We start from the raw sequence: 14,292 nt of genomic DNA on the forward strand, positions 1-14,292 counted from the left end.
ATTAGCCAAAGGTATGCTAAGTTCCTCTTTACATTCCTTTAACACCCTTGCAAACAGTTCATCAGGGCCTGGGGATTTGTTAGGTTTTAGTTTCTATATTTGTCTGAGGACCATGTCACTAGTTACTGCAATCATACTTAGTTTATTATCCTGTTCTACATAATCTATTATTTCAGGAATATCGCTAGTATTTTCCTGGGTGAAAACTGAGAGGAAGCAGGTATTGAGAATTTCACACATATCCTTATCACTGTAGGTACATGAACCATATGTTATCATAGTACTGTATGGTACAATGCACCACATGGTACCATAAGGTACCACAAGACTCACAGAGGGAAAATTCCTAGGTATCCACCTTGACAGTAGCCTTAAGTTCCGGACACACATACAACAAATCACCAAGAAAATCTCCAAGACTGTAGGCATACTATCAAAGATAAGGTACTACATTCCACAATCAGCTCTCCTTGCACTGTACCATTCACTCATATATCCTTATCTTACATATGGAATTTGTGCATAGGGATCAACAACATCCAATCACCTAAAACCCCTAATAACCCAGCAAAAGGCAGCAGTAAGAATGATAACAAATTCCCACTCCCGCCAGCATACTCCACCAATTTTCAAAAGTCTGAATCTGCTCACCATAAAGAACATCCATACTTATTTATGTGCCTACTACACACACAGAATACACACAAATATAAACCCCCCACTCAAACTTCTCCTCACCAACCTAAACAGGACACATGACCACAACACAAGAGACAGATCTCTTTTTGATATACCTCGTGTCCATATCACACTGTGTAAAAACTCTATGCACATAAAGGGCCCCAAAACATGGAATTCATTACCAGAAGATATTAAAGTAACCCAGTCTGAAAATCAATTTAAAACTCTTCTCAAAAGCCACTTAACCACCCTAGACTAAATGCTAAATACTCAGTACACACTTATTCACCTATGTACTCCCACATCATAACTGAAACAATCACATTGAACCTTTTATCCATTGTTGACAGGAATATAATTGAATCACTGTTTACACAAAAAGCATTTTCGAATATAAATATATCTTTGTATTACATATACAAATTTTGATTCATTTATAATTAATATCTTACTGTACAACTATGATATACTCCTTAGTATTAAGTAGACTGTAAGCCAATAATGTTAAGTTGGCCCATAATTCCTAGGCATAATAGAGGCTCTCTTTGCATTGCAACCCACTATTGTAAATACAAAATCTCAATGTACTGTTTGCAAAGACATAAAATAAAATAAATAAATTGCACCATATGGTACCATTGTATATGGTACCTTTGTACCAAATGGTGCCATTGTACCATATTTTACCATATGGTACCATTGTATCATGTGCCACTGTACCATATTTTACCATATGGTACCATTGTATCATGTGCCACTGTACCATATTGTACCATATGGTACCATTGTACTATATGGTACCGTTGTATTCAACACAATAACTGCACTAATATTTTCATCATATTGTTTACAATAAACTTGTAAACAAGTTTTGTAAGCAATATAATGATAAACAAATTAGTGCAGTTACTGTGTTGAATACAATGAGTGTACACTTATACAATATACATTATATTGGGCTCACAGGCCACAAATGTTACTAGAAAAAGAAAAAAATTAGAAAAGAAAAAAAAAGTATAAAAAACGTAAAATAAAAAAATGCGATTTTGCGGAAGTCACTAATGTTGCTGCCACCCGGTCATTTTGGGTCAACTTCCTACCGCTGTATCTCAGTAAGTACTGATCAGAAATTTTTTTTTGTTTTATTACCTTCACAAAAATATATTAAATTCTGTAAGAAAACATTTTTTTTTTTTTTTTTTTTCAAAATTTCTTGGACACTGGGGCACCCCTTCAGATTTTGGCCTTGAACCCTGAAAGGGTTAACACAGTAGTTACGTTCCTGAAAATGCCGTGTTAGGTAAACCCATATCAAATGAACTGAAGAACTTATGGGAAAAATAGGGTTACATTCCTAGGAGCCCCAAAAAAGCCAAACAACTTTTTTTTTAGGCCTCCACATCTTACAAAAATAAAAGTGAATATGTAATTGTAGTTCATTGTCATGATGAATTATGCTGTTATTATTGCATAAGATTACAAATGTAACAGAAATAATAATATTTCTTACCTTAAATTGTGGGTGCTGGTGTTCGTGGATGATTGTGGAGAGTTATGCTGTGGCTGAGGTGGATGGTAGAGGTTCTGGTACTGAAGTCTATAGTTGTAATGAAGTGTGCATAAATTCTGTAATGGATTTCTGTTCTATTTTACCCTACAGTACATTATACAATTGACAGTAAAGCATCAACTGTTCTAGACACCGTTGCAGGGTACTCTTCAGTGAAAAAGTTTAACGTTAAGTTATTCAGTCAGTCGAGTCATTCAGTCTGTCAGTCAAGTCATTCAGTCAGTCAGTCAAGTCATTCAGTCAGTCAAGTCATTCAGTCAGTCAAGTCATTCAGTCAGTCAAGTCATTCAGTCAGTCAAGTCATTCAGTCAGTCAAGTCATTCAGTCAGTCAGTCAAGTCATTCAGTCAGTCAAGTCATTCAGTCAAGCCATTCAGTCAGTCAAGTCATTCAGTCAGTCAGTCAAGTCATTCAGTCAAGTCAATAAATCATTCAGTCAAGTCAATAAGTCATTCAGTCAAGTCAATAAGTCATTCAGTCAAGTCAATAAGTCAGTCAGTCAAGTCAGCAAGTCATTCAGTCAAGTCAGTCATTCAGTAAGTCAGTCAGTCAGTCAAACACAAACTCATGTTTACCTCGTTTTATGTGCACAAAGCGTGCTTCATTACGGCCATAGGTTATCTCTTGTCTAACATCTCTGCTTTCTTCGTTAATTCTAAGACTTAAATGCGTATACCTTTCCTTGCCACGTTCAGCAACACTGGTATGTCTACTGGGTGTCATGACTGCTTGGCAGATATAAGGTATGGTAATCAAAAGATCAAAACACAATCCACAAACACAGTTACCTTGTAGCAGAGAAGAGGAACTGGACACGTATGAAGTACAAATGCTGGGATGGTGTGTCGGGGGGTGGAAGGGGATGGCAGGAGGTCTCCCCACGCTGATCCACAACAAGGCGGCCACTTGGGAAAAGGGAATTTTTTTCCCCTCCCTCAAACTGAACCATGTTAAATTAATTTTACAAAGTGTTGAATAAAATTGTGCTGCAATTCTTCAAGCGTGCTGTACGGGATCATGCCAAATAAACTAGTGTTAAATGATGGTCTATTGTAATTCCAAGAGCAAGAAAGGCAGCTAAGATAGTCCAACCTTTTAGAAAGAATAGAGCCAAGATAGATCGGTAAAAGTAGTAAAGCTTGATTACATGCAATGAGTAGTAGGTTTACAAGGAAGAGGTATATGCATGTGTAGAGTGGAGACAAGACGTACATTGAATTTGACATGCTGTCAGAGAAACCAGCAAGCTGCAGTTCAGTTCAGGGAGCTGGAAAGTACAGTGCCTGTATATAAATTAAGGCAGGCAGGGTACCCTCCTGGGAAGACAGCTAGAGTCAGTGACGACTACTGTTTTCTCCTACAATAGATGGAGAGTAGTAAGCAAATTAAAAAACTACCCTAATATAATAGCTTACCAGATAATACCCAGTACTGGAGGTGGCAATCGAGACTGTAAGAAAAACCCCTTTGCTTGGTCACCAGTGATGAAGCCATTGGTGGGCCGTAGAGTATTAAATTGTTCATCATGTTTTGCTCGTTCCCCAGGTGTGACCACCCATGGATCAGCCATCTGTTGAAAAAAAATACGTTACTTTCCATACTCAAACTAGCACTGTTGATAAACAATGGGGGTAAGATAAGATTTGGTCAGATTTTTAATGCCCAGGATGTGACCCACACCATGAAAACATGCCCTAAATTTCCACCCATGTTAAGATTAAGATTTTTATTTTGACAAATTACATGGTTGTACAGAGGAACATAATAATTATGTACATGCCAAAAGCCTCATTGTATGCAGAGCATTTCGGGCAAACTTTAAGATTAACTTAAGAATAGTAAAGTAATAATACATATTATATTAGGTGATGCTACATGGTTTTGATAAGTCTAGTAGAGACTTATTACACTATTGAATTAGTTAATAGAGATTACAGTATTACAATGTAACAATTTAAAACAATTTACAATATGATGTATTACAGTTTAGTACTATTTAACCCTTTGAGGGTTGACAGGCCCTCTCCGAGACTCGTTCTCAGGGTCGGCCAAATTTAAAAAAAAAAAAAAAAAAAAAAAAATCTTATGAAAAGATAGAGAATCTTTTCCCGATCATAATGACACCAAAAATATGAAATTTGATGGAAAACTTACAGAATTATGCTCTCACGAAGTTAGCGGTCTCGGCAATGTTTACGGATCGGCGACTTTGCCCACTTTGAGCCCCATTTTTGGCCAGTTCCACTGTACTAGTCGACAAAAAACATGAATATTTCGCTAGGACTCCATTTTTTCTATTGAATGAGTGCAAGAAACCACCCATTTACCAATTTCAACTATCCAGTACAGTGGTCAGAATTTAGCAATTTTTGCCAATTTCACACAAATTTCAAAAGATGCCAATTTCCGAATAGGGTCCAGAACAAACAAGAAATACATTCCTGGCACTAAAATGACATTTCCTCTGTTCATTAGTCACGTCTCAAGGCCCCTCTTACATTCTTTTGCTTTCCACCTTGAATTTTTATTCTCACAAAAAATAGAAGATTTACTGTTATGCAGACTACTGCATTAGTGTAAAAAATGGTATGAATCATATTGGCGCACTTGCAAAAGAATATTAGACTCACCAGTTGACGTGTATTGGACGCTTGGCATGATTTGTTTACTTTTGAACTTTGGTAAAAATTGAACATTTCTGCTACTTTGAGCTCAATTTCAAGGTACTTTTCATTGTAAAACCAGTCAAAATCATCTCAATTTCTATGATATGCCTTCCATTCTATAAAATGAGACCAAGAAAACTAGAATACAACAATAAATACCATACGAAAATACAGTGCACAGTCGCTCTTTTATTCCAAAAAAACGGTCAAAGTTTTTTTTTTCTCATTATGCACTGTGTACTGCAGGATTTTTTTTATACCGTGCACACTGACCACATAGACCCATTCTTTCATATGGAGGTCTACCAGCTTTCTCCCACTAGATTTGAGGGCGCTAGAATTTAGGCATACTAGTACGTCAAAAACCCTGGGTCGTAAGCCGTACTAGTACGTCCGAAACCCTCAAAGGGTTAACGCAATGAAATTTGGTAGTACACGTCTGCCATCACAAATCCGGCTATCAGTTATTTGGTTCCTTCAGTTATTCGGCACTAATTTTAGCTAGCATAATTTCAAATTTCCAGGGTCGCCACACCAACCTGCTGGTACTGTTTGGTGGCGCTACTTGCTGCATAAGTCATTCCAATTTTTTTTCTCCATTTATTGTTTTAACCTGCTTACTTTTAGCCCTAGCCATGGTTCCAATGAATAAAAGAAATGCTTTTCATTATGTAAAGCACCTACACAGTACATTATCCATTAAAGATAAGGTGGCTTTGAAGCCACTGTCAGTTGCCATAAGCTCAGTCTCATGAAGCAGGAGAATATGCTTTATTATTATGCTAATATCAACACTACAGCTTATTTGCCTATCACAATTGATCTAATATGACATAATAAACAATATAAATAACATAAAACATGTTAAATACTCCAGAATAAATAATTTTGGCATAACACCGAGCAGTTCGACAGAGTTATGAAGAGGATATGGTAAACATATACCATTCTCCCATCCTTGTCTTGGGGACTTATATTAGAGAAAACGGAGTATAGCACAGGGCTATGATATACACTCGTACTCCACCATAAACATGAAACAAAAAAGTTATTTTCTCTCTATAGATTATCACACATAGCAGCATATGTGTAGAGAACCTAGGATAACCCAAAAAAAGTCAACGTGGGTTATTTTTTAGTACCTGGCTTGGATTAGCCATATATGATTTTTGGTAAATATTCGATTCTCAACCAGGGTAGAAACATTAGGCGTGTTTCTTTACACCTGTTGTCTATGTTTACCAATCAGTAAATGGATAACTGGGTGTTAGCTGACTAGTGTGGGTGTTATCCTGGGACACTGACCTAATTTTCTTGAAATAATCTGCATAACAAGTGGCTTTCTATACAGTAGTATGTCATTGATGTCAGCTAGGCCTGTATACCTTATACATATACGTGTAGAAAATAAAGATATTATTATTATTATTACTATTATTATTATATTATTTTCTCAGTTGTTTGTTGGGTTATCTTATTCAAACTTGGGCAATGTATCATGGAAAGATGAGAGTAAGACACATGTGCAACATCTGGGTATCTTTATTGTAGACGTTTCGCCATCCAGTGGCTTTATCAATACAAATTCCAGGACATAACTTGAAGACAGTAGAACTATGTACAGAAGATGAGGTAATCAGTACCTCATCTTCTGTACATAGTTCTACTGTCTTCAAGTTATGTCCTGGAATTTGTATTGATAAAGCCACTGGATGGCGAAACGTCTACAATAAAGATACCCAGATGTTGCACATGTGTCTTACTCTCATCTTGTCGGTATTATATACCATTCGTACACAACTTGTCAGACACTGCAACATCATGGAATCTTAATTCTGAGGACATGTACATAACCTTCACGACTACGACAACTACTACTACAACTAACCCATCTCTTTGGGAAGGACCTACTTCCACTGGGGAATCCCGCCTACCAGTGAATTTGCCCTCGTCTGCTTCACCTGACGTTACTATATAAGCGCCAGGATTCTTTCTTCTGCTTCAGAATCTCCACGACTATGGTGCTGTTCGCACCTACTCCTAGGTTGAGGGACTAATTACCTCATCTTCTGTACATAGTTCTACTGTCTTCAAGTTATGTCCTGGAATTTGTATTGATAAAGCCACTGGATGGCGAAACGTCTACAATAAAGATACCCAGATGTTGCACATGTGTCTTACTCTCATCTTGTCGGTATTATATGCCATTCGTACACAACTTGTCAGACACTGCAACATCATGGAATCTTAATTCTGAGGACATGTACATAACCTTCACGACTACGACAACTACTACTACAACTAACCCATCTCTTTGGGAAGGACCTACTTCCACTGGGGAATCCCGCCTACCAGTGAATTTGCCCTCGTCTGCTTCACCTGACGTTACTATATAAGCGCCAGGATTCTTTCTTCTGCTTCAGAATCTCCACGACTATGGTGCTGTTCGCACCTACTCCTAGGTTGAGGGACTAATTACCTCATCTTCTGTACATAGTTCTACTGTCTTCAAGTTATGTCCTGGAATTTGTATTGATAAAGCCACTGGATGGCGAAACGTCTACAATAAAGATACCCAGATGTTGCACATGTGTCTTACTCTCATCTTGTCGGTATTATATACCATTCATACACATGATGGAAAGATACTTCTTCACGTACACCAAAAATGAAAGAAGACCATAAATAGCGGAGTTCACTTCTCAGCCATTAGCGGCCGCTTAGCAGTATATTTTTGTATGGTTGTTATGGTTATATTCTCATTTTTTCGGTCTCATTTGATAGAATGAAAGATATATTACAGAAATATATATGATTTTGATTACTTTCATGACGAAAAGTACCTTGAAATTGCACTCACACTAGCGAAAATGTTCTATTCTTTAACAAAGCTCAAGAGTAAACAAATGGTGTCACCGTCCAATACCTGTCCGCCTGCCAGGCCAATACGTAGTCAAGAATGGCTCGACATTATTTATACAATTACAATAATGCAGCAGTCTCCATAACAGTAAATCTTCTATTATTTGTGAATAAAAATTCCAAATGAAAAGCAAGAGTAATATAAGAGGGGCCTGGAGCCGTGACTAATGAACAGAGAAAATGTTATTTTAGTGCCAGGAATGTCTGCATTGTTTATTATGGATCCTATTTTGAAATTGGAATCTGTTGAAATTTGTGTGAAATCAGCCAAATTGCCAATTTCTGACCACTTTATTGGGTAGCTGAAGTAAGTAAATGGGCGGTTTATTGTACTCGGTTGACAGACTAGAAGTAAGTTTATTCAGGTATACACAAAAACAGTTACATAGATTACATAGATTATCATACATTGCACAGAACTGCTAAATGCCTCAAATGATGTAGTGGAAGTTTTAGCAGTAAAGATCGAGAACCAAAACCCAGTCATTGTGGTAGTCTACAAGCCTCCGGATGCAACATCCCAGCAATTCCAGGAACAGCTGTTAAAAATTGACCACTGTCTGGAAAAATCTTCCAGCTCCTGCACCCAACATCTTGCTCCTGGGGGATTTCAACTTAAGGCACCTAAAATGGAGGAATATAGCAAATAATATTGTTGCAGTAATAACACCAGGAGGCAGCTCTGATGAAAACTCACACTCACACAAGCTTTTAAATCTCTGCACAAAATTCAATTTAAACCAGCAAATAATAGAGCCTACTAGACTGGAGAATACACTAGACCTCATCTTCACTAACAATGATGATCTGATAAGAAATGTCACCATATCAAAAAAATATACTCAGATCACAACATAATTGAGGTTCAGACATGTATGCGTGGAGCCCCAGACCGACATAATGAGACAAGTCACGAGGGAGCATTCACCAAATTCAACTTCAATAACAAAAACAAAGTGGGACCAAGTAAACCAAGTCCTAACCGATATAAGCTGGGAAGATATACTAAGCAACACAGACCCCAACTTATGCCTAGAACAGATTAACTTGGTGGCACTCGATGTATGCACAAGGCTTATTCCTCTAAGAAAAAGGAGGAGTAGATGTAAAATAGAAAGAGACAGGCGCTCCCTTTACAGGCGACGGAAAAGAATAACAGAGCACCTAAAAGAGGTCAATATATCTGAAATGCGTAGAGACACTGGTCAGAGAAATAGCAAGCATCGAACTTAAGCTAAAGGAATCTTATAGGAGTCAGGAATCGCGGGAAGAACTAAAAGCCATAAATGAAATCGAAAGAAACCCAAAGTATTTCTTCTCCTATGCCAAATCAAAGCCGAGAACAATGTCCAGTATTGGGCCCCTACTTAAACAAGATGGGTCCTACACAGATGACAGCAAGGAAATGATTGAGCTACTCAAGTCCCAATATGACTCAGTTTTTAGCAAGCCGCTAACCAGACAGAGTCGAAGATCAAAATGAATTTTTTATGAGATAACCACAAAATTTGGTTAACACAAGCCTATCCGATGTTATCCTGACGCCAAATGACTTCGAACAGGTGATAAATGACATGCCCATGCACTCTGCCCCAGGGCCAGACTCATGGAACTCCGTGTTCATCAAGAACTGCAAGAAGCCCCTATCACGAGCCTTTTCCATCCTATGGAGAGGGAGCATGGACACGGGGGTCGTCCCACAGTTACTAAAAACAACAGACATAGCCCCACTCCACAAAGGGGGCAGTAAAGCAACAGCAAAGAACTACAGACCGATAGCAGTAACATCCCATATCACAAAAATCTTTTGAAAGGGTCCTAAGAAGCAAGATCACCACCCATCTAGAAACCCATCAGTTACACAACCCAGGGCAACATGGGTTTAGAACAGGTCGCTCCTGTCTGTCTCAACTATTGGATCACTACGACAAGGTCCTAAATGCACTAAAGACAAAAAGAATGCAGATGTAATATATACAGACGTTGCAAAAACCTTCGACAAGTGTGACCATGGCGTATTAGCGCACAAAATGCGTGCTAAAGGAATAACAGGAAAAGTCGGTCGATGGATCTATAATTTCCTCACTAACAGAACACAGAGAGTAGTCGTCAACAGAGTAAAGTCCGAGGCAGCTACGGTGAAAAGCTCTGTTCCACAAGGCACAGTACTCGCTCCCATCCTGTTCCTCATCCTCATATCCGACATAGACAAGGATGTCAGCCACAGCACCATGTCTTCCTTTGCAGATGACACCCGAATCTGCATGACAGTGTCTTCCATTGCAGACACTGCAAGGCTCCAGGCGGACATCAACCGAATCTTTCAGTGGGCTGCAGAAAACAATATGAAGTTCAACGATGAGAAATTTCAATTACTCAGATATGGTAAACACGAGGAAATTAAATCTTCATCAGAGTACAAAACAAATTCTGGCCCCAAAATAGAGCGAAACACCAACATCAAAGACTTGGGAGTGATCATGTCAGAGGATCTCACCTTCAAGGACCATAACATTGTATCAATCGCATCTGCTAGAAAAATGACAGGATGGATAATGAGAACCTTCAAAACTAGGGAGGCCAAGCCCATGATGACACTCTTCAGGTCACTTGTTCTATCTAGGCTGGAATATTGCTGCACACTAACAGCACCTTTCAAGGCAGGTGAAATTGTTGACCTAGAAAATGTACAGAGAACCTTCACGGCACGCATAACGGAGATAAAACACCTCAATTACTGGGAGCGCTTGAGGTTCCTAAACCTGTATTCCCTGGAACGCAGGCGGGAGAGATACATGATTATATACACCTGGAAAATCCTAGAGGGACTAGTACCGAACTTGCACACGAAAATTACTCACTACGAAAGCAAAAGACTTGGCAGACGATGCAACATCCCCCCAATGAAAAGCAGGGGTGTCACTAGCACGTTAAGAGACCATACAATAAATGTCAGGGGCCCGAGACTGTTCAACTGCCTCCCAGCATACATAAGGGGGATTACCAACAGACCCCTGGCAGTCTTCAAGCTAGCACTGGACAAGCACCTAAAGTCGGTTCCTGACCAGCCAGGCTGTGGCTCATACGTTGGTTTGCATGCAGCCAGCAGCAACAGCCTGGTTGATCAGGCTCTGATCCACCAGGAGGCCTGGTCACAGACCGGGCCGCGGGGGCGTTGACCCCCGGAACTCTCTCCAGGTAAACTCCAGGTGTATAGAGAACCTGGGATAACCCTGAAAAGTCAGACAAAGTGACTTATTTCCAGTACCTGGCTTGGGCTTGCCATATATGATTTTTGGTAAATATTTTTTTTTCTCAGTTGTTTGTTGGGCTATCTCATTGAAACTTGGGCAATGATGGAAAGATGCTTCTTAACATACAACAAAAATAAAAAAGACGGACGATAAATAAGGGAGTTAACTTCTCAGCCATTAGCCACCTCTTTGCAGTATACATGTATTTTCGTATGGTTTTTATGGTTGTATTCTCATTTTTTTGGACTCATTTGATAGAATGGAAGATATATTACAGAAATAGACATGATTTTGATTGCTTTCATGATGAAAAGTACCTTGAAATTGAGTTCAAAGTAGCGGAAATGTTTGATTTTTGCTGATGTTCAATGAATTGTGTAAGTCAAGTTGGTTAATTTTATTAAGTGTATTCTAACCTAACCACTCTGTAATTCGGCAAACTCAGTAATCCGGCACACTACAGGTCCCAATGATGCCGGATTTGTGATGGAGGACCTGTATTAAGTAGTCAGTAAACCATTAACCCTTTCAGGGTCCAAGGCCAAAATCTGAAGTGGTACCCCAGTGTCCAAGAAATTTTGAAAAAAAAAAAAAAAAAAAAAAATTATTGAAGAATTAAAGATAATATTTTTGTGAAGGTAATAAAACAAAAAAAAATCTGATCAGTACTTACTGAGATACAGCAGCGGGAAGTTGACCCAAAATGACCGGGTGGCGGCAACATCAGTGACTTCCGCAAAATCCATTTTTTTTATTTTACGTTTTTTATACTTTTTTCTTATCTTTTCTAATTTTTTATTTTTCTAATAACATTTGTGGCCTGTGAGACCAGAATAATGTATATATTGTATAAGTGTACACTCATTGTATTCAACACAATAGCTGCACTAATTTGTTTATCATTATATTGCTTACAAAACTTGTTTACAAGTTTATTGTAAACAAAATGATGAAAATATTGTGCGGTTATTGTGTTGAATACAACGGTACCATATAGTACCATATGATACAGTGGTGCCATGGGGTGCAATGATACCATATGGTACAATGGCACCATTTGGTACAATGGTACCACGATACAATGGTACCATATGGTGCAATGGTACCATATGGTACATTGTACAATACAGTACAATGATACCATACCTTTCTTGTAACTAATCTGGGCAAACTACCACAAGACATTACTAAAGTAACCTTCAGACTACATAATGAGACAGCAGTTAACAACTTTATAGCAGCTATGAATAACATCGATTGGCAAAATGAGATCGAAACATATACAGATATGAATGAATGTATAAATAATTTTCCAAAAAAAGCCCAATGCCTCTACAACAGACATTGCCCCAGAAAAACTAAACAGATCACAGCAAAGAGACTGAATAATCCCTGGCTAACACCAAGCATCCTCAAATCCATTAACAAAAAGCACAAATATGAAAAACAGTAAAGAATGGGTCAAATAACTAGAGAACAGTCGAAAAGTTACTCGTCAGCACTTATCAGCCTGATAAGGTCAAAAAAATTGTATTATGAAAATAGAGTACATAACATCAAAGGTGATATGAAAAAAACCTGGAAAACTATCTGAAATTCTTGGAACTAAAAAGTTATCCAAAAACAAAACAAACTAACAAAATCAGATGAACCCCTACTCACTCCAACCGAAACAGCAAACAGACTTAATGTTTTCTTCTCCACCATAGGAAAAAATCTAGCAAACAAAATACCAAGCACAAACACCCGTCCATCAGACTACCTCATAGGTACCTACCCAAATACGCTATTCCTAGCTCCAACCAACCCCAGTGAAGTTACGGTCATCATAAACACCCTTAAAAACAAGGCAGGAGACATAAACAACTTGCCTGCTTTTATGTACAAAAAACGCTTCTCAGGTATTGTCACCAATTATTGCAATGCTCTTTAACAAATCCAATGAATCATCTACCTTCCCAACAATCCTCAAAATAGCGAGGGTCACTCCGATCCATAAAGGAGGTGACCAAGCTGACTTGAATAACTATAGACCAATATCTAACTTACCACTACTCTCTAAAATCTTTGAAAAATTAATTCATAGATGGATCTATTCCTACCTCGTTTCACACAACATATTAAACCCTTGTCAGTTTGGATTCAGGAATTATAAAAGCACAAATGACGCTATCATACACATGCTAGAACTAATATATATCGCACATGAAAAGAAAGAAGTCCCGCTGGGCATTTTCATTGATTTAAGTAAAGCTTTCGATACAGTCGACAATGAACTGCTGTACTCCAAATTAATGCACTATAGTATCAGAGGCCACTCCCTCAACTACCTAAAGTCATACCTTAGTAACAGAACTCAATATGTGTATGCAAATGATGCAAACTCTTCCACCCAACCAATCACAGTAGGAGTCCCACAAGGAAGCATCCTTGGACCACTCCTCTTTCTCATCTACATCATTGATGTACCGAATGCATCACAGCTACTTAAACCCATATTATTTGTAGATGACACTACATATGTCTTTTCTCACCCAAACACAGTCATACTAGCAAACACAGCCAATGCTGAATTACAAAAAAAATCTGCCTGGATGATGACTAACAAACTTACCCTGAACACTGATAAAAACTATTTCATTCAGTTTGGAAACAAAGCTGCAAATGATCCAATTAACATAATGCTAAATGGATCATCAGTCACAAGACTCGCAGAGGGAAAATTCCTAGGTATCCACCTTGACAGTAGCCTTAAGTTCCGGACACACATACAACAAATCACCAAGAAAATCCCCAAGACTGTAGGCATATTATCAAAGATAAGGTACTACATTCCACCATCAGCTCTCCTCGCACTGTACCATTCACTTGTATACCCTTATCTTACATATGGAATTTGCACATGGGGATCAACAACATCCAATCACCTAAAACCCCTAATAACCCAGCAAAAGGCAGCAGTAAGAATGATAACACATTCCCACTCCTGCCAGCATACTCCACCAATTTTCAAAAGTCTGAACCTGCTTACCATTAAGAACATCCATACTTATTCATGTGCCTACTACATACACAGAACAATACACGCAAATATAAACCCCCCACTCAAACTTCTCCTCACCAACCTAAACAGGACACATGACCACAAGACACAGATCTCTTTTTGATATACCTCGTGTCCATATCACACTCTGTAAAAA

The 14,292-nt window shown here is 38.4% G+C and overlaps 1 protein-coding gene across 2 annotated transcripts in view; it reads right to left on the bottom strand.

Annotated features, from left to right (window-relative positions):
- LOC128691438 (intersectin-1) overlaps positions 1-14,292 on the bottom strand; it is a 134,061-nt gene that overhangs the window by 106,206 nt on the left and 13,563 nt on the right. For both annotated transcript variants that reach the window (XM_053780309.1, XM_070080453.1), the window contains one exon: positions 3,666-3,820. In XM_053780309.1, the coding sequence (XP_053636284.1) occupies positions 3,666-3,820 (155 nt within the window). The remainder of the gene's footprint in view (positions 1-3,665; positions 3,821-14,292) is intronic.

The sequence above is a fragment of the Cherax quadricarinatus genome, unplaced genomic scaffold, assembly GCF_038502225.1.
Source record: "Cherax quadricarinatus isolate ZL_2023a unplaced genomic scaffold, ASM3850222v1 Contig459, whole genome shotgun sequence".
Taxonomy (NCBI): domain Eukaryota; kingdom Metazoa; phylum Arthropoda; class Malacostraca; order Decapoda; family Parastacidae; genus Cherax; species Cherax quadricarinatus.